This window comes from Corythoichthys intestinalis, chromosome 6 (assembly GCF_030265065.1).
Source record: "Corythoichthys intestinalis isolate RoL2023-P3 chromosome 6, ASM3026506v1, whole genome shotgun sequence".
Classification (NCBI taxonomy): domain Eukaryota; kingdom Metazoa; phylum Chordata; class Actinopteri; order Syngnathiformes; family Syngnathidae; genus Corythoichthys; species Corythoichthys intestinalis.
Window position 1 is genome coordinate 20588851 of NC_080400.1, and position 20026 is coordinate 20608876.

The 20026-nt window shown below is 40.4% G+C and overlaps 1 protein-coding gene across 1 annotated transcript in view; it reads left to right on the forward strand.

The window, feature by feature from the left end:
* si:ch211-286b4.4 (SCO-spondin) overlaps positions 1 to 20026 on the forward strand; it is a 213633-nt gene that overhangs the window by 26628 nt on the left and 166979 nt on the right. Inside the window, exons 11-29 of the mRNA XM_057838220.1 lie at positions 1236 to 1428; positions 1517 to 1653; positions 1791 to 2015; positions 2157 to 2298; positions 2373 to 2496; positions 6267 to 6458; positions 6528 to 6665; positions 10908 to 11090; positions 11177 to 11371; positions 11688 to 11836; positions 11904 to 12072; positions 12155 to 12289; positions 13944 to 14096; positions 15377 to 15578; positions 17051 to 17191; positions 17264 to 17449; positions 17641 to 17712; positions 17787 to 17913; positions 17994 to 18127. Coding sequence (XP_057694203.1) covers positions 1236 to 1428; positions 1517 to 1653; positions 1791 to 2015; positions 2157 to 2298; positions 2373 to 2496; positions 6267 to 6458; positions 6528 to 6665; positions 10908 to 11090; positions 11177 to 11371; positions 11688 to 11836; positions 11904 to 12072; positions 12155 to 12289; positions 13944 to 14096; positions 15377 to 15578; positions 17051 to 17191; positions 17264 to 17449; positions 17641 to 17712; positions 17787 to 17913; positions 17994 to 18127 — 2997 coding nt within the window. The remainder of the gene's footprint in view (positions 1 to 1235; positions 1429 to 1516; positions 1654 to 1790; positions 2016 to 2156; positions 2299 to 2372; positions 2497 to 6266; positions 6459 to 6527; positions 6666 to 10907; positions 11091 to 11176; positions 11372 to 11687; positions 11837 to 11903; positions 12073 to 12154; positions 12290 to 13943; positions 14097 to 15376; positions 15579 to 17050; positions 17192 to 17263; positions 17450 to 17640; positions 17713 to 17786; positions 17914 to 17993; positions 18128 to 20026) is intronic.

The window sequence follows — 20026 nt, forward strand, 5'->3', positions numbered from 1 at the left end:
TATAAAATACCTGTCCAGTAGCTGTCAGTTTGCATGGATTTTTTTTTTTTTTTAATATTAATCCAAGGTAAAATATCAATCAGTTATGCTTGTAATTTAATTTTTATAAAAGGGACAGAAAAGCCTACAAACCTTTGCAGCCTTCTAATTTGGAAACACGTTTTTCACAAGCAATGTGAAGTGGTCGGCAACTGTTGGAGGTACGTTGTGCTCTCCGATGAAATGGCAAAACATCACTTCTGCAGCTGTTGAGGAATCTTCTGGTTCTTTTTTAGGAGCAAAATGAACATCCATTGATCTGTAGGTTTTCGAGACGGCTACTTTTTCAGCGTGCTTCTTAGTATCATAATGCGTCTTTAAATCATAGAAACCGGAGGCAGCCACTTTCACGTCCTTTTTGCAAGCAACACAATAAGAATATTCCACACCTTTCTTCGAAGCTCGTATCAATCCCTCGTATCGTCCTGGCATTTGCTCCCATTCTTTTTGATGTTTACCTCTTCCATTTACCCTACGGCGTTTTGATTCAGGTTCAGACATTGCGACTTGATAATTGTATCCAAAAAATGGTTTAAAACTACGTTGTACTGTGCTTTCGTTTTGTTCACATGTGATCGGAATGATGCAATGAGGAAAAACCCAGGCGACAACCGCATGCGCACAGTAGCATGAAGCCACTCGCTTCGTTTGCACCGAAAAAATAATACGGAATGGAGGCTACCGCGGCGAACTCTTTTGATTTACCGTTACTTGATATTCGGTGCATACCGGACGGTACCCGTAATTGGCAAATTTGTTATTTTCCGTACAGATTTTCTTGTACGCCGTACACATTTTACATTGCATAAAAAACGTAATTTGTACGGCAAAAACGTACAGGTTGACAGGTATGCTTATTTCAATGCAAAAAACCATCTTATATTATATAAACCGTCTTATATTTGGGCCAATACGATATATTAAAAAAATGAACCCACACAGTATGTGATTGTCATGATGAATTATGAGCTAAATACAAGTATGAATCATAACAGATTGATGCAAAATGGCGAGAAGGGATGATTGTACAGACATGCAGGCCTGATGATATACTAGGAACTGTGTAAAAATAAAAGTTTGTTTTAATTTTCTTAATTGCCAGTCTCGCCCATATCGGCATTAATAATTGTGTACTTGAGCTGTCATTTGTAAATCTAAATAAAACATGTCTCTGTACTGTAAATGTCCTCCCACAGGTTTGAAGGACTGTCTCAAATGCCCTGCCGGTTTCTATTGTCCTGAGGGAGCGAGTGACCCTGTGCCATGTCTGCCAGGCTCCTTTAACCCCTTGGAGGGACAGGCAGAGTTGGCTGACTGCAGAGCGTGCCACGCAGGGAAGGCCTGCACGCAGGTTGCTCTGACGACTCCAGATGTAGACTGCATGCAAGGGTGAGGAGCCTTTACATGAACAGTACAGTGTGGCACAATTTCTGGTAATATGTTTTTAACCTTAATGCTTTCGGTCTGTTTATATTAGGTTTGTGTGTCCTCCTGGTTCATCTAAACCCAATGCCCCAACCAATGCATGTCCGCCGGGAACACTGAGCAACCGCACAGACCTCTCGGATCGTTCACAGTGTCAGCAGTGTCCTGCCCGATATGCTTGTCTTCGAGGTGTTTTTATTTTATCATTATTATTATTAATGGCAAATTACAATACAGTAGTCAATTGTCTCACAGAAAAAAATGAAATAGCCTCTTTATTCTTGTTCATTCAATACCAAAATCCTATTCCCAACACTGGTTCTTAGGTACAGGTGGCGTCCACAGACCACCTCTTTCCTGCTCTGTAGGTCATTATTGTCCTCCTGGAACCAAATTCCCCACCCAGTACAAATGTCCCGTAGGCACCTGGAGTGGTCAGAGTGGATTAGAAACTGAGAGTGAATGCCAGCCGTGCCCGCAAGGCTGGTACTGTCTGGTGGGGTCAGGAGCACCCTCTGGCCGATGTAACTCTGGACACTACTGTCCTGAAGGTATACACCGTAGTGGAAGTCATTGTAATGAGATGTCAAGGCTGTAACAATGCTAAAAATGGAAGATGCAAACTATATTTCAACGAACTAAATCCATGAGTCATTTATGTGTATATAACTCTGTCAACACTGTCTACTCAGGGACTGCATATGGCGCCCAGTTTCCTTGCCCTGCAGGCACATATAGCATCCACATGGGCAACAGACAGAAGGAAGACTGCCTGCTTTGCCCTGAAGGCTCATTTTGTGTGGATGGCACCTCTAAACCTGCACCCTGCCCCTCGTAAACACTTATATGTTAAATAACCTATATTTGTGAGAGCTTACGGTTCACATTCCCTTCCTGCCTTTCTCCAGCTCAACATTTCGGCGTATAAAAGGAGGTCAGGCACTGGAGGACTGCTCTACTTGCCCCGCCGGTTATTTCTGCTCCCACTCAGCCACTGTTAACCCCAGAGCGTGCGGAGCCGGCAGCTTCTCTGTAAGGCCCGTCGCCCACAATCTATTGTGACTGGTCAACTGATCAGCAAGAACCTGATAATGTTTGTTGTCTCAGGCTTTTTTTGTACATTTTCAGCCTCCACGGTGATACAGCTCATATTAGTCACCTCCTATCTTTAAATGTCAGACAAGAGTAGCAGTTTAAGTTTTATATTACAGTCTAACAGCAACATTTTTTTTTTCTGTAATACTGATTTACTTTCAAGTTTCAATTTGAAATCAAACTTTCTGAAGGAACTGAAGGATCTAGCAAAATTAGAGATGGACCGATTATCGGCCAGGCCGATTATCGGGGTTGATTTTTTTTTGTTTGTTTGTTTAAATCCAACTGGCCGATATAAAAAAAAAAAAAAGCAATTTAAACCTGGGTTATTTCAGCTTAGATGCAGCCGCATCTCTCTCTCCTGCCTGCTGTCTCCTGCACTCTGTCCACTGATTGGTAAAATGGTAATGGTAAATGTTACACTTGTATTCTGCCTTTCCACCTTTTTAAAGGGATCCAAGGATAATAAGACTTGTAGTTCCTAAAAGATAAAAGTTGAGTTCATGAGTTAAAATTATTTGATATTGAACCCCCCCTTGATGTTTGCATGTTTATACAATTTGTAAAATTTAACTAGTAGGTCGCCATTGTTGTTGACATCGCAGGATGGTGTTGTCACATGGTTATGCTGCTGGGCTCCCAGAGTATGACTCTAGCAACATACAGTAAACATGTCATCTGTTCAACCCTTTCAATTTGAACCCGAGAGGAACATTAATGAGCATGACAGCACTGTTGTTATGTCATAAAACAAGCAGCAAAAGCAAAGTAAACAGGAAAGACCGGATGAGACGAGAGTAGGAAGAAAAACGGCGTTCTTCCAAAATGTGCTACAAAACGTCCAACAAGAGGCGAATTTGACACCCAAAGTACTAACGTGCGTTTTCGGCTTGTTTTGTTTAGATGCATACTGACAGAACATACTAAAGATGCCTCCAAAAAGGGTGGTTTAAATATGGTACGTGACTAATGTGGTCAACAGATTAGCAATCTGCTTTAAAGCTACCACAAGAAAACACAATTCTTAAAAGTATCATAGGAAAACGCGTGCACAAAGTATTTTTGAGGCAATGAAAAGGAAATAAAAGACTCAATAAAAACACAAATAGTAAGTACTCGCTACTTTTAACCGATGTGCGCATGTGTTGGACGTTTCACCGCTTAGAAGGAATTGAAGTAACTCGGTAGTGTTCGTCTAGTGACAATGAAAAGCTACGTCATCACCCCGAGCGTCCATTGCAGGGATGAAACATGGCGCCCCATGTAGGTCAAAACATGTACTAAATATAATAGGTTTTTAAATCAATTGCAATATTTTATGTGTTTCTTATGACATAGTTTAGTAAAAGAGAACAATTGTCGCTTATTAGAGCCTATATGTCTTTACGTCCGAAGGTCCCTTTGAGAACCTCAAAGTACTTCACACTATATCGTCATCTACATACTGGTGACGCAGCAAGTTAAAATATTTTCATAAACTTATATGGATTGCAACAAAGCACAATGTTCTTTGGGTCTTGAGCAGTGTTGTTTTTGGCAGCCCTTTTAAATTTTCACCTTAGTCATTAGGAAGATAATACTTTTATATTTATATCATATTTTTTCATCTCAAAATTTGTCAAGTTACGTCTAGTTTTAGTCCACGTTTACTAAAAATGTTTTCGTCTATAAAATAAAAAAAAAAACAATTACTCACACATCACTCATACATTTGTAAATAACTATTTTGAGTAAACATTGACAGATGAGCACATTATTTAGCATCTACAAGGACAACACCAATTTGGTGATGTTTTACACTCAGCAGAAAAACAGTCCATTATTTTCAATTACTTATACCCACCTGGACGCCACGAACTGTATGTAAAAAAATGTTGTCCGAGAGTTTACAAGGACGCTCGCTGTTAGCATTAGTCTAATGCTAATATAAACGCTATGCTAATGCTACGAGTTACATTTAGTGTGTGATGATCACTCAGCACAGACCTTTAAAGGCATATTTTCTCTGGCCAAGATAAGAAAACCAATCTTACGTGTGCGTATGTGGAAGCCTGAAGACTTGAAATGGGGGGGGGGGGGGGGGGGGCAGCACGTCACATGAGTGACATAACCAGACACTGCTACGATGCTGTCTAACTATACATAAAATGTCACACATTGTGAACATGTGACGGAAACTATTGCACATTTCCGTCTCGTTCTCATCTCATCAGACGAAAACTAGTGTTTGTCTCGTTATATTTTAGACTCCCAAAACGCGTTTTTAGCTCGTAATCTTGTCGTCATCGTCATGAAAAAAAGTATTGACAAAATATTTTCCGTATGGCCATCGTTGATGAAAATAACACTGGTCTTGAGGAATCAGTCAAAATATTCCAGATGGGCTGAAATATGGGAAGCCTGCTTTAAAAGTGGTTTGTAGTAAATGAGTTACCGTAATTTTTGGACTATACTATAAGTCGCTACTTTTTTCCATCATTTTGAATCCTGCAGCTTATAGTCCAGTGCGGCTTATTTGTTGATTTATTTGAGTTAATAGGTAGCAGTTTATTTGGCAGCGGTGTCTAGGACCTCCATAATTGTGACAAGACACCATCATGGGCATTACTGAAGGCTTATGACAGATGTCATTGTCATCCAGCAAATTATGTCACTACGTTTACGTCCAGCTCAGATCTTTTACATCCATTCAAAAGTCAGATAATTTGCCGGATACCACTAAATGACATCTGTTATAAGTATTCATTAATGCTCATGACAGTGTCATCATGTCATAATTATGATTGTCTAATGACGCCAACGTCTTATGGCGCCACTGTCAAATAAAGTTACCAAATACTATAGTTAGCTATTAATGAAACAACTGGAACAGTAACTGAAGAAAAAATTGGTACAGAACATGAATTTTGCTTGTTATTTACACCTGTAGCACTGCAATGCATGCTAGGAGGCATGTTGGACAACAACAGTGTTGACAGCAGGTGGCAGCACAGGTTGACTGTCTCCCCCAAGGGAGCAGTGATGGCCAAATGAAGCACCTTGACACAATGAATCTTTGCAGCCAATTGGTTCAAAGCTTCATAGTGGTTCATTTGCTCTTATTAAAGTTGTATGATGCCGCGGTCAAATAAAGTGTTACCGGTTAATAAATTTTGGTGTAAATATCCCATAATACAGTGAGGACAGCTGCGGCTTGTAGTCCAGTGCGGCTTATTTATGAACAAATGTCGTTTTCGTGTCAAATTTGGTGGGTGGCGGCTTATAGTCAGGTGCGCCTGAAAGTGTGAAAATTGCGGTATGTTGGCTTTTCCTTTTAATAAAGCAAACAGTGCCATCACTGATACTCTTTTATGGTTAAATCACATACAAAACACTTGTGGAGATAATGTTTGAAATGATTTCAAAGCTCAATGTTCACTGAAATCACTTTAAAAGATTATCATTGTTGGAACTGGCTTTGTTTGACTTGAGGTGCATTTTGCCATTTTAGCTGGGGTTTAGGCTTTTATTTTCGTTTTTTGCTGTTGTTTTTTTCTTCCAGTGTTGATTAAATGTAGTATTTTGTCAACGTACCATTTTTCACTCTTCCCTTCGCCTTTTTGATTTTGTATCCTGTCGTGTTCCTCCTCCATACTTGTGGATATCTTTTACATCAACAACTTGCGGTATTGCCTTCTATAACCTCTTTTGTATCTGTGTGTGCGTAGGATGAAGGTGCCACCGAGTGTTCTCCATGTTTGCCTGGCCATTTCTGCAGTAATGAGACCACAAGTGAGGAAGCCATGCTAAGTGTCATGGTGTGCCCCCCAGGTTTTCTCTGCTCTCAGGGTTTGGCTCGGGACCCTCGCCGTTCTGCCACTCTCTGTCCTCGTGGCTTCTACTGCCCTGGAGGGGGCATTGTGGGTTTCCTAAGTGCACATTTAGTCCTATTATTGTCACTTGTGACATTTAATCACTTTTACTTGTAGGATCCCAACCCTATTCCCTGCCCCAATGGGACGTACAGTGAACGTCCTGGTCTAAGTGAGGTCAATGAATGTGTCCCATGTCCTGAGGGGAAGTACTGTTATTCTCAACAGCCTGAAGATCATCCCATCATATCACCCGTAAGACTTCAAGGATCATAACTATTATACATGGTTCACTTCGAGTGTTGTCAGTTACTTTTTACCAATTTTTCTCCTTTTGCTGCCTCAACATAAAAATAACAGAAAAATGTAATCGCATGGAATTGAATTTTTCACATAAGACTTAATATTTGAGTTAGTGGGGGTTTAATTAGTCGATGGAGTTGATTTCAACCACTATTGACTCGTGCAAGCTTGGCCACTCTGGAGCCCTGAGACTAACAAATTAGGGCTGCAGCTATCGAATATTTTAGTAATCAAGTTCTCGACTGAAAATTTTATCGATTAATCGAGTAATCGGATAAAAAAATTTTTTTTAGGTAAAGAGAAATTATAACTGTACATGAGAAAAAAAGACATTTAATCCAATATTGAACCATTTTCAGTCAATCAATGTCTTTATTTTTGATGTACATTGTTGAAAACAGCCAACAATTGCATCTCAGATGTGACTAGAAAAACACTGCTTTCACTCAAAAAACTTTTGGGTCTTATTAAAAAAAAAATATCTTTCTTACCTAAAAATGAAATTACGCTTGATAACACACATCACTTGAAAGCTACGTGTTTTTCCCACGTGTTTCAGTTGAATTTTCCATTTGTGTCAAGCTATGACTCTTTCTAGTTAAGTTTTAAGTTTGTCTAAACTGTAAGTACTGATAGGATTTGGAGTTTTTGCACTGTTCAAAATAAATGTATGATACCTGTTGTATTGGAGCACATTAGTGACCAGTGCTACTTAGTGTTTTATTCAGCAATGGCTACTGAACTAAAACTGACAGTTAGCTTTATTATGTTTTAATTTTACACCCTCATCACTCTACAGTGCTGTGTTTTTACAGATTAAATAAAGTCTGTATGTAAGACATGTTAGCCACGCATCGACAGTGGTCATAATCAATAATAACCTACCCCTCCGAAGGGCTAACGCTACATGAGCGAGTGACAGTAACGTTATATTAGCGCCGAGAAGTCTACTGCTTAAAGATGGCGGCTGTTTACTAACGCTGCCCAGACGCGGCTGAGTCTGTCACTTTGCATCTAGTCCTAAATGCATGCGATATCTATGAGACTCATCGGACACTACCTGCTACCACATTAGCATCATGCGGGCGTAGTTTTTAGCTACGTCGGCGTAGTTTGTAGCGGCTGTCGGCTGCAGTAAGGTTTTTTTTGTTTTTTTTTAATTGCTTCTTCCTCTATGCACGTGATGTCAGAGCGTTGTCCCACATTAAAAGTAGTCTGGGCAAAACGTGATGCTTAGAGCTGGCAAAATTAAACCATTCCTCGAGGTGAATAAAATTACTCGGATCAGTTTTTAAACTTGAGTTACTCGAGTTGCTCGAGTATTCGTTTCAGCTCTATAACAAATAACGAACAAACTGCACGGAATTTGTTCAAATCAACTCCAATGACTAATTAAACCCCCGCTAACTCCGAGATGAAGCCTAATGTCAAAAATTCTGAACTTCCCCTTTAAAATATAGACCTAACCATTAAAATGTTGTCTAAAAAAGTTGTAAAGCAATAAAACAAACAGCAAAAATGAATGAAATGAACAAGAATCCAACAGCGTATTTCATAACGGGTCAAAATCATTTTCGAACGGATCATGTGACTATCCTTTGCTATGCTTAGCTGAAAACTACACCTGAGGAGGCAAGATGGACTTTTAGAATTTCTTTAAACCTAAGCTTTGAAACGCTAAAAACAACAACTGAGCTTGAACAGTTGATTAAACACGAACAGTGTCAAGATGTGTATATATATATATATATATATATATATACATGATTGGCCAAAAGTTTGGAGATACCTCAAAGGTGGATACTTTGAAGAATGTAAAATATAAAACCTGTTTTCAGTTATTTCACGTTTTTTTGCCATTCCACATGTTCGTTCATAGTTTTGATGCCTTCAGTGAGAGTTTACAAAAGCAGTGAAAATATATAAAATGCTAAAATGATAAAGTGTGTCCAAACTTTTGTTTCAGAGTCATCAACATGTTTTGCCCCCAGTCCCATAAAAGTAAAACTCCGCCTATAATTACAAACTCTAACTATAAAATGTAGAAGTGTAGAATGTATGAAGAAGGGGTGTCCAAACTTTTTGCAAAGGGGGCCAGATTTGGCGTGGTAAAAATGTGGGGGGCTGACCTTGGCTGACGTCCTTTACATAGAACAATATATTTAAGCAAAATTTCGCAAGCCATTCAGTGTGTCACATTTGCTTTATTATTTTTTTTAATGACTAATTTCAACCCTTTGCGGTGTTCTCTTTTGACTCTCAGGCTCTTGTGAAATACTACTGCTGTGAAATTAAACTAGCTTCAAGTTGCTTCAATTTCTCGCTGCTGCCTGTAATCTTGTCGTACATGTTACCAAAACCTGATACGGCTATTTTTGGCGTATCGGAAAGTGTTGGATTTGGTGACAAGCTGGATCCGATCCAGTCGTCACATGTTTTCAGTACCATTGTGGTTTTCCGCTACTATAAATCAAACTGCTAGGCAAATATGTCCACTGAGTGACACTACTGCTCTTTAAACTAATTATAGTAACAGAGCTTCGTGTAATACTCTTGAGGAGGTGCCAGCAGAGTTCGGTTTAACACAAAAAAATGTTGTTTTTTGGCATTGTTTTTACTGATCTAAAAATGTAGGTTTTGAATCGGTATCAGCAAAACATATCTTGAATCTGATGGAAAGTTAAAAAAAAAAATCTGTGTGAGAACATCTCTTTCTAAAATGTTCCATTTTATCAACAATGCTACAGACTAGTGTATTTATGTTGAATAAGGTCCAGTAGTATGATGTGTGGGCTTGAAGCGTTGGAGGGTAGTTAAGCGAAATAACCCAACCCAATCCACCCTTCCCTCCAATTTCCATACAGTTTGTCCTCCTTTCAATTCAATTCAATTCAATTCAATTCAATTCAATTCAATTCAATTCAATTCAATTCAATTCCAATTTCAATTTCAATTTCAATTTCAATCCAATTCAATTTTATTTGTATAGCCCTATATCACAACAAGGTTTTCTCAAAGGGCTTTGCAGAGGCAATATGATACACAGTCAGAAACAGCAGATGAAATAAATAAAGTTCAAGTCCTGGGCATCCTCCATCCTTAGACCCTCCATGTCGGCAAGGGAAAAACTCCAAAAACTCTTTGGGGGAAAAAATGAGAAACATTGGGGAATACCACAGTCAGGAGAGATCCACTCCCAGGATGGATAGACAAGATGCACCAGGACTGCTAATGGGAATTAGCAGGCGGAGTTACAGTTTGTAAAGATGCAATAGAGTAAGGGAACAAGAAGAGGTCCATCTAGCCAGATGAGACTGGGGGGGGGGACAACGAGGACGTCCATCCAGCCAGGGGTCCAGATAGTCAGGAGGCTGCAGCTGAAAAATAGCCCCTCCCGAGAGGGGAGGGGGGAAAGGAGACACCGGGTGACTAGTGATGAAGAGACTAGTCAACTAGATATTGAAATTAGAAAATAGAAATAAAGTAAGAAAAGTGGTGGGTAGAGTGAGAAAAAGGAGATAGGACTCAGTGGCTGTACTTCCCCCAGCATTATAGCTTCTAGTGCAGCTTAGACTGAACTGTGAGTCTAGTCCGATTTCAACTGGCCTGACCATAAGCTTTGTCGAATAGGAACGTTTTTAGTCTAATCTTAAATGTACAGACTGTCTCGGCTTCTTTAATACTAGCTGGAAGCTGAGTCCATAAAACAGGAGCTTGGTGGCTAAAGGCTCTAGCTCCTACTGTACTTTTAGAAACCCTGGGAACTACCAGTAGACTTGCATTCTGAGAACGGAGTGTTCTGTTGGTGCAGTATGGAACCAGAGCATCTGTGAGATAAGATGGCCCCAACCCATTAATGGTCTTAAATGTAAGGAGGGGGATTTTAAATTTAATTCTAAACTCAACTGGAAGCCAGTGAAGGGCCTGGAGCACAGGGGTGATGTGTTCTCTTCTATTAGTTCCTGTTAAAAGTCTTGCTGCTGTGTTCTGGACTAGCTGAAGACCCTATATAGAACTTTTAGGACAAGCTGCAAGAAGGGAGTTACAGTAATCCAATCTAGATGTCACAAGTGAGCTGGATGACTTTTTTCATAAAATTTAATTTAGTATTTCTTGGTGTTTAATTATTTCCGTTGGTAATATTACCTTCCTGTATAAATACTTTGTTACCCTACACTTATTGCTATCTTGCAGACTGGCCTTTGTCCTAATGGGCATTACTGCCCCACTGGGACTGGGTTTCTGTATTCCTACCCCTGCCAAGCTGGACAATACAGGAGCACTGCAGCTGGTCACAGTGGGCATGCTTGTATTTCATGCCCATCAAGGCACTATTGTGACAGCCCAGGAATGCAGACACCCTCTGTCTGCCCTCAGGTGGGGAAGCACATTATTATGGATTGACATGACATTTCCAACAATGTGGCTTCCTTTATTAGTGCCTATCTGTTATTATTTTCAAGGGCTTTTACTGTCCTGAGGGATCCTCCTCTGCTCAACCTTGCCCTGAGGGAAGCTATGGCTCACGCTCAGCACTCAGTGATGGGTCTGAGTGTTCTCCTTGTGGTGCAGGTTTGTACTGCAGTGGTGTGGGCCTGGCAGAGCCCTCTGGCACCTGCAAAGACGGATTCTACTGCAGAGAAGGAGCCAAGTTTGCAGTAAGTATGTATATGTCTTATGCTATTATTAAAATAATTTAAAACCTTAAATTAAATCTCTAACGTGGCACTGAAATTTAATGCCTAATATTGCTCCCATTTAATAGACAATGCTAGAGCATTTTTTTCTTGCTTGCCTTTACACACTACACACCTCTTAATAAAATATTAAATCATTGTCCACATACAAACTCCATCTTGAATGTCTTCCAAGGATAATGGAATATTTTATAGTTATTGTTGCCTCCTGTTTGTTTTATTCATACATGTCCAAACACTTCTTTGCCACTTGGGGATCTTTGATTGGTGAATCTAGACTCCAGTGGATGGCCGGACAGGTGATTTATGTCCTCCAGGTAGTTACTGTCCACCAGCTTCCTCCTCTCCCATTCCATGCCCGTCTGGCACCTTTAGCAACAGCTCTGGTCTCAGCAGGCTTCAAGATTGTGTCAGCTGTCCACCAGGGTAACTCTTCACAGTAAAAAACACTGCCATTGTGGCTCCAATGAAAGTGTGCTTCTCTCTCTGTAAGGTTGTATTGTTTGGGTTCAAACAACACCTCCCCCTCGGGCCCCTGCTCTCCTGGGTTTTACTGCACTGGTGGCTCTGATTCTTCCATTCAGCATGAAGCAGAGCAGGGTCATTATACATTAGAAAGAGCTGTAAGGCCAGAGCCATGTCCTCTCGGAACATTCCAACCGGTATGATTAAAAATGAAAGTTGTGTTGGTGCAGACTCAATATAATCACTTTATTCAGGGTTGTTTTCTCATATCCTCCAAAGCTTCGAGGTGCACAGTCATGTGTGCCGTGTCAAGGAGGGCGACTTTGCAACCAGACAGGCTTGTTCCAGCCTCCACTGTGCCCAAAAGGACACTACTGTCCTCCAGGAGCTGCTGTTGCTCTCCCCTGTCCTCCAGTGAGTTTTAGTACATTATGTGTACTGTGGTTTTAAAAAGTCTAATATACCTATAAAGATGCAATACTTTTGGAAAATCTTAATAAACTATTTTTACTCCCACTTAGAAGAAGATTGGGGATTAAAAAACAAAAAAACAATTGAACCGTAAAAAGTAAAGAGCTCAAAAAAGAGTTTTGAAACTCATTTACAGGGGTGTGTAGACTTTTTACATCGACTGTATTTGTTTGAATGGGTAATCTGAAACTAATTGTATGTACAATGGGGCAAATAAATATTTAGTCAACCACTAATTCTGCAGGTTCTTCCACTTGAAAATATTAGAGAGGCCTGCAATTGTCAACATGGGTAAACCTCAACCATGAGAGACAGAATGTGGGAAAAAAAACTGAAAATCACATTGTTTGATTTTTAAAGAATTGATTTGCAAATCATGGTGGAAAATAAGTATTTGGTCAACACCAACAGTTCATCTCAATTCTTTGTTATGTACCCTTTGTTGGCAATAACAAAGGCCAAACATTTTCTGTAACTCTTCACAAGCTTTTCACACACTGTTGCTGGTATTTTGGCCCATTCCTCCATGCAGATCTCCTCTAGAGCAGTAATGTTTTGGGGCTGTCATTGGGCAACACGGACTTTCAACTCCCTCTTCATCCCGTGGAGTCAAAATGATAACAAGAACGGTGAGCAAAAATCCCAGAACCACACGGGGGGACCTAGTGAATGACCTACAGAGAGCTGGGACCACACTAAGGCTACTATCAGTAACAAAATGCGCTGCCAGATGTGTCCCCCTGCTGAAGAAAGTACACGTCCAGGCCCATCTGCGGTTCGCTCGAGAGCATTTGGATGATCTAGAAGAGGACTGGGAGAATGTTATGGTCAGATGAAACCAAAATAGAACTTTTTGGTAGAAACACAGGTTCTCGTGTTTGGAGGAAAAAGAATACTTAATTGCACCATACCCACTGTGAAGCATGGGGGTGGAAACATCATGCTTTGGGGCTGTTTTCTGCAAAGGGACCAGGACGACTGTTCTGTGTAAAGGAAAGAATGATTGGGGCCATGTATCGGATGCTTTTGAGTGAAAATCGCCTTCCATTAGCTAGGGCATGGAAGATGAGACGTGGCTGGGTCTTTCAGCATGACAATGATCCCAAATACACAGCCAGGGCAACAAATGAGTGGCTTTGTAAGAAGCATGTCAAGGTCCTGGAGTGGCCTAGCCAGTCTCCAGATCTCAACCCCATAGAAAATCTGTGGAGGGAGTTGAAAGTCCGTGTTGCCCAACGACAGCCCCAAAACATCACTGCTCTAGAGGAGATCTGCATGGAGGAATGGGTCAAAATACCAGCAACAGTGTGAAAAGCTTGTGAAGAGTTACAGAAAACGTTTGGCCTCCGTTATTGCTAACAAAGGGTACATAACAAAGTATTGAGAATTATTTTCCACCATGATTTGCAAATAAATTCTTTAAGAATCAAACAATTTGATTTTCTGTTTTTTTTTCCACATTCTGTCTCTCATGGTTGAGGTTTACACATGTTGACAATTACAGGCCTCTTTAATATTTTCAAGTGGGAGAACTTGCACAATTAGTGGTTGACTAAATACATATTTGCCCCACTGTAAATCGAATGTGATAATTCAGGGATGGTACTCTGATGAGCCTGGTGGTGTAGAAGTGCGGCATTGCCGGCCATGTGAGGCAGGATGGTTTTGCAGTAAAGCTGGCCTCTCAAACCCAGAGGGTCTCTGTGAACCTGGACATTACTGCACCTCGGCAGCCTTTACAGCCTCTCCAGTAAGCCACTCAGAAGATGAGTCACACAGTTATTATCATTCAATGATTATCAAATGTTTCGAAAGCTGTTTTCCAAGTTTTTAATGATGATAAAAAACGATGAGTACAACAAATAAGAAAGTAAACCTTTTAAAAATGACACTGAAGCCCCTTTCACATATACTTGAACATTGTTAAAATCCCGGGATTTAAATGGGTAGCCCTTGTGTGTGTAAGCAATTTACGGGTCAAATGACACAGCAATTACGCGGACGTTTAACGGGTCATGTTTTAGTATAAGGGCCGGGACTTTCCCAGGACGAGGCATGTGTATAAGCATGCGTTTGATTCCTGGGTCACAGCATGAAGGCTGATGATGTAAATATCATGGTGGGCCGATCGTTATTTTCTTTTTCTTTGCAGTAAGAGGAAAAGCAATCTGGAAAAATATAACTAAAAACAACGAAATTAAATTGCTACTAGATCGAAGAGCCGCAGAACACAGTCCATCGTACATCTTTGGAAATGTATGATTTATTTTGTTGCCGATGATAGGGTCCGCAACTGCAAACCGCAACAAGGTTGTACCTCAAAGCAAAAAACAACGGAGGAATGCGTTCAAGGGTTTATTGAATACAAACCAAAATACACGCGATCGCGGACACGAGGGAATAACACAATGGTTCCGTAACTGTAGGTCGACGGCGATCAATAATACTAACCTAAGCGGTAGACAGAGAGCCAATAAGACAACAAACAACAAAACAAATACACTCAAATACCAGCACAACAAAGGGGATTTATAAACAAGGGCGGCAGACGAACAAGCTACAAAATGCATGCAATTCGAGAGTACAAGGTGTCGAATGGCGCCAAGCAAGTTAATATCTCATCACCCTTCTCTTGGATCGCCTGGACTTAAATACAGTCTTGATGAGCTTGAATTGGCGGCAGGTACGACATCGGGAACGCTCCCAGAACCAGCTCTGTAACAAAACACGATCAGGCCAACAGAACGTGACAGCCGATGCCGACCATAAAATGACGTAATATTTGGGTTATAAAATCGTGCCAGCCACCCTCACCGCACAGAGAGCACCGAGATGCCACCCCGGGATAAATCAAGCTACTTTCACACATACAACCCGGTTTATTCCCGGGAGATTTCCCCATGTGTGAAAGCCATGACATGACTAAATCCTGCGTCACCTTACGCGGGAATTTACCAGGATATGTGTGTGAAAGGGGCTTGAAATATGTCGTGTTAAAATTTTGAATGGATGACTTCAATTTTCACTCAGGTTGCCCTGGACTCTGGGGGAGTTTGTCCTGCAGGCTATGTATGCCCCAGAGGGACCAAACACCCCCAGCAACACCCCTGTCCTTTTGGAACTTGGAGTAACATTGTGGGGGCTCAAAACCTGTCCTTCTGCCAGCTCTGCCTTCCTGGGCTGTACTGTAACACAACAGGACTCACTAAACCTTCAGGGACATGTGACGCGGGTGAGGCTCTCTCTGTCTCTCTCTCTGTCTGTCTCTCTGTCTCTCTCTCTGACTCTCTCTCTCTCTCTCTGTCTCTTTCTCTCTCTCTTTTTTTTTTTTTAAACATGTTGACCCATAGCCTACTATGAGTCAGAATAACACATTGCAATAAGCATAATGTTTTGATGGGGCACGGGGCCGACTAATAGGGGGCCTATCACCTTCAAAGCTGACCAAGTGGAAACACGGGCAAAGAGCTTTTTCCGTTGAAAATTCTTGTGATTAAATGCTTAAATCCCTAAATTCTTTATATAGATGTAAAACAGTCTCAATTCTTGGTTAAAAGCAAAAAAAAACATATGTAAACAGAGCTTTTTCTGTTGAAAATTCTTGTGAATAAATGCTTAAATATCTGAATTCTTTATAGATACTGACGTAAAACAGTCTGTTTTTGTTTAAAAGCAACAACAACAACAACAAAAAACGGGCAGGTAGCATTTATTTCACGTAAATATTGCGAAATATCAGATTAGTCAGTAAGGAAATTAACGGGCGCCGTATGTAAACAGAGCTTAAAAATTCTTGTAAATGAATGCTTAAATCCCTGAATTCTTTATAGATCTGGACGTAAAACGGTCTCGATTCTTGTTTAAAAGCAAAAAAAAAAAAAACATGCAGGAAGCATTTATTTTACGTAAATATTGCAAAATATGAGACTAGTCAGTAAGGAAATAAGCGGCCGCCCTATGTAAACAAATAGCTTGAAAATTCTTGTGAATAAATGCTTAAATCCCTGAATTCTTTATAGATATGGACATAAAACAGTCTTTATTCTTGGTCAAAAGCAAAAAAAAAAAAAGTGCAGGTAGCATTAATTTTACGTAAATATTGTGAAATATAAGGCTAGTCAGTAATTTTTCCCTTCAAAATTCTTGTGAATAAATGCTTAAATCCCTGAATTCTTTTTAGATATGGATGTAAAACAGTCTCGATTCTTGGTTTAAAGCAGAAAAAACATGCAGGTAGCATGTATTTCACGTACCTTTCACAACGTTTCAAAGTGCATGCATGGTACAAAAAATATAATAATTACCTTGAATCCTTGAACAAATAACTCCTGAGACAATCCTTCCTGTTTGTATGCAGTGCAGTTTTCATATTTTTTCAACCTAAATCCGGCGTTAGATCGCGGCATGTGACAGACTGCTAATAAATGAAGTGGCGTATTGGAGGGGAAGGCGTCACGCAGTTCGTGGGGAATGTGTCATGTCGATTCATTATAAAGTCTGTGTATGTAGCATCAAAATATACATATCTATGAGTCATTACATGTCACACTAATATAAAATAGAAAAGCTCTCCCAAAGAATATGCTGGCATTATTTTAATATTGTACTTCATAAATGCTTGTCTAAATAGGTTAATGTGAGCAAAACAGGGAAAATCCTGTGGTTTTGATTCCCTAAATCTGCTATACTATTATATTCCCTCAGGGTTTTACTGTTCTTTGGGTGCAATGTCTCCAAAGCCTTTTGATGGTTTGACAGGGGACATTTGCCCCATTGGACATTACTGTCCCACTGGTTCAGCCGCACCTACACCATGCCCTGATGGAACCTACACAAACACAACAGGTACAGTAATGAATTTGGAATCAAATACAATATTGAATAAGGTTTATTTTTAAAACAATGTTCTTTCTCAAGGTGCAGAAGCATGCAGTGATTGCCCCCCTGGGAGCTACTGCCTATCAGAAGAGGACATCCAGCCTTGCCCAATAGGTCATTATTGTCTTGCAGGGGGCGTAGAGGGTATCCTGCCTTGCCCTCCTGGCACATACAACCCTAACTTGGGCTTCAGCCAAGTGGAGCAGTGCCTCATTTGTCCAGCAGGTGTGAGCATTGTCCCATCACTTAGCTGACAATATTAGAAAGAAATCACATTTTGGATGCAACGCTATGTGATGTCTTACATTTAAGTTTATGTGTACTGATTTATAATCATGTTTTATTTTTAATTTATTATTATTATTTTTTTTTTTTATCGTGGCATTCTTTTTTTGTGTTCTAACACTTATTGGCAGGCTTCTACTGTGAGGACTGGGGTATATCTGAACCCACTGGACCCTGCCAGTCTGGTTATTACTGCATTGCAGGTAATTTGAGTTTGACAACATCACACTGATATATTCATTAACTGAATTTCAATTCTGAATTGACACTTTTCAAGGTGTGAACTTCCCAAATCCAGATGGGAACTACAGCACTGGAGTTGGAGGAGCATGTCCGAAGGGAAAATACTGCCCAGAGGGGACCAGTCTACCACTTTCCTGTCCCCTAGGCACCTACTCAGACCGGTCTGAAGATGAAAATCCAGCACATTTCTCAGAAATGAATTATTTATTGTTACCAAGTTACTATGTGTTTTCTTTTTTAGGCTTTATGTCACGGATGTCACTGGCTGTAGTTCATGTCCGGCAGGTCATTTTTGTGGTACTGAAGGTCTTAGTGCACCATCGGGAAATTGTGAGGCAGGATTTTACTGTCCAGGTGGAGACTCAGCAGCAACAGGTATTATGTGATACTAAATCACCTAAATACATACATACACCTAATACCTAATACACCTAAAAGAGTTTTACCCTAAACTTAAAGTAAAAAAATATATATACATAATTTTTACAAAATATTTGATCGCGATTAATCGCACAAATGTCATAGTTAACTCGCGATTAATCGCACATTGATCACAGCTTTTTTATCTATTATAAATGTCCCTTGAATTATTTTAATACTCTTATCAACATGAAAAAGTGGATAGACTTGCTTTGTTCATTTTTTTTTAATTGAAAACAATATGCAGTGTTATATTTCGCAGTAACATTCTCACTTTGAGCAGTCATTCACATTTCAAGCAATACCTCACACAAGTTCAGACACCTGCAATAATATAAAGACGCTCTTCAGTGTTGTTAGTCACATAGAACTCACTCACTCACTCACTCACTCACTCACTCACTCACTCACTCACTCACTCACTCACTCACTCACTCACTCACTCACTCACTCACTCACTCACTCACTCACTCACTCACTCACTCACTCACACTGGTATCAGTAGTTACAGTAGTATATGGGGAGAGAGGAGGGATATGTCTCTGTCTCTCTCTCTCTCTCTCTCTCTCTCTCTCTCAAACACCCACACACACATTAACGTTACTGTTCTGAAACATATCTACTTTGATTATTAAATTAACAGATAGGCAAATGACATGGACAAACTATGAGTTACCTGCACTGCTCCAACACAGCTTTGAGCTTCCTCATTTTCTCCAGCTCAGTAGCTGTTGGCATGGCGACATTGCTTGGGTGTAGGGCCAGCGCGTCTCTCAGATGTCCCGTATTCTGCTGGACGTGCTTGATCATTTCAAGGGAACTATTCCATCTAGTTGACACTTCCTGTGTGAGCGACTCTTTCTTCTGATGGTGTGCTAGCTGTTGCTGCTCTAGCTCCACGGCATTTGCTGGGCTGTGTTTGAAATGTCCAACTTTTCGGCATTTTGCCAATGCGCTGTCAAACGGGCTGTTGTGTAAAGAAACCGTGACTGCTCGGTGCACACTGTGTGCGATGCACGGCAAGGGTTCGAAAGGAAGCTGTCTGGCCGCAGCAATAAAGTTGCCTGCACTATCAGTGGTCAGTGAGACCACTTTGTGTTCAATGTTCCAGACTTTGGCCACTTGCATGAAATGCGCTGCAACAACGTCGCTGAAGTGCCTCTCTTCGGTCGTCATAACAGTCAAAGCATGCGACTGAAGTTCCCACAGTGGGTCACAATAATGTGCTGTGACCCACCCCGAGGTAGTTATCATTACTGAGGGACGTCCAGTAATCTCCACTAAGCGCGACTGTGTTTGTCTGCTCCAACGCGTGCTGTACCTTGGACTTCTCCGTGAACTTTCCATTCAGAATTGTTATCGTTTCCATTTCGTTTAGCTCAAACAGCCTACTCTTTCACAGCGAGTGAGCAGGCAAGATCAAGCACACGCGCAGGGCATGCTTATTGTTTTGTTTCCGGGTTACACATTTTTTTCTCATGTTGCAACCAGTGGCCACAGTTGATAAAAACTACAAGTCCACTTGGTTACAATGAACGTTAATCGGGCGATAAAAAAAATGACGCTGTTAAAATTGAGTTGCGTTAACGCGTTAATAACGCGCTATTTTTGACAGCAATAATATATACATATTCCTTCTCTAAAATTTAGCATACTGTGATAAAGTTCATTATTTTTGTAATGTACTGGTAAACATTAGACTTTCATATATTTTAGATTCATTACACACAACCTAAGTAGTTCAAGCCTTTTATTGTTTTAATATTGATGATTTTTTGGCAAAAAAGTCAAGAAAAAACAAAAATCCCTATCTCAAAAAATATTATATATATATACACACATATATTTCATCCA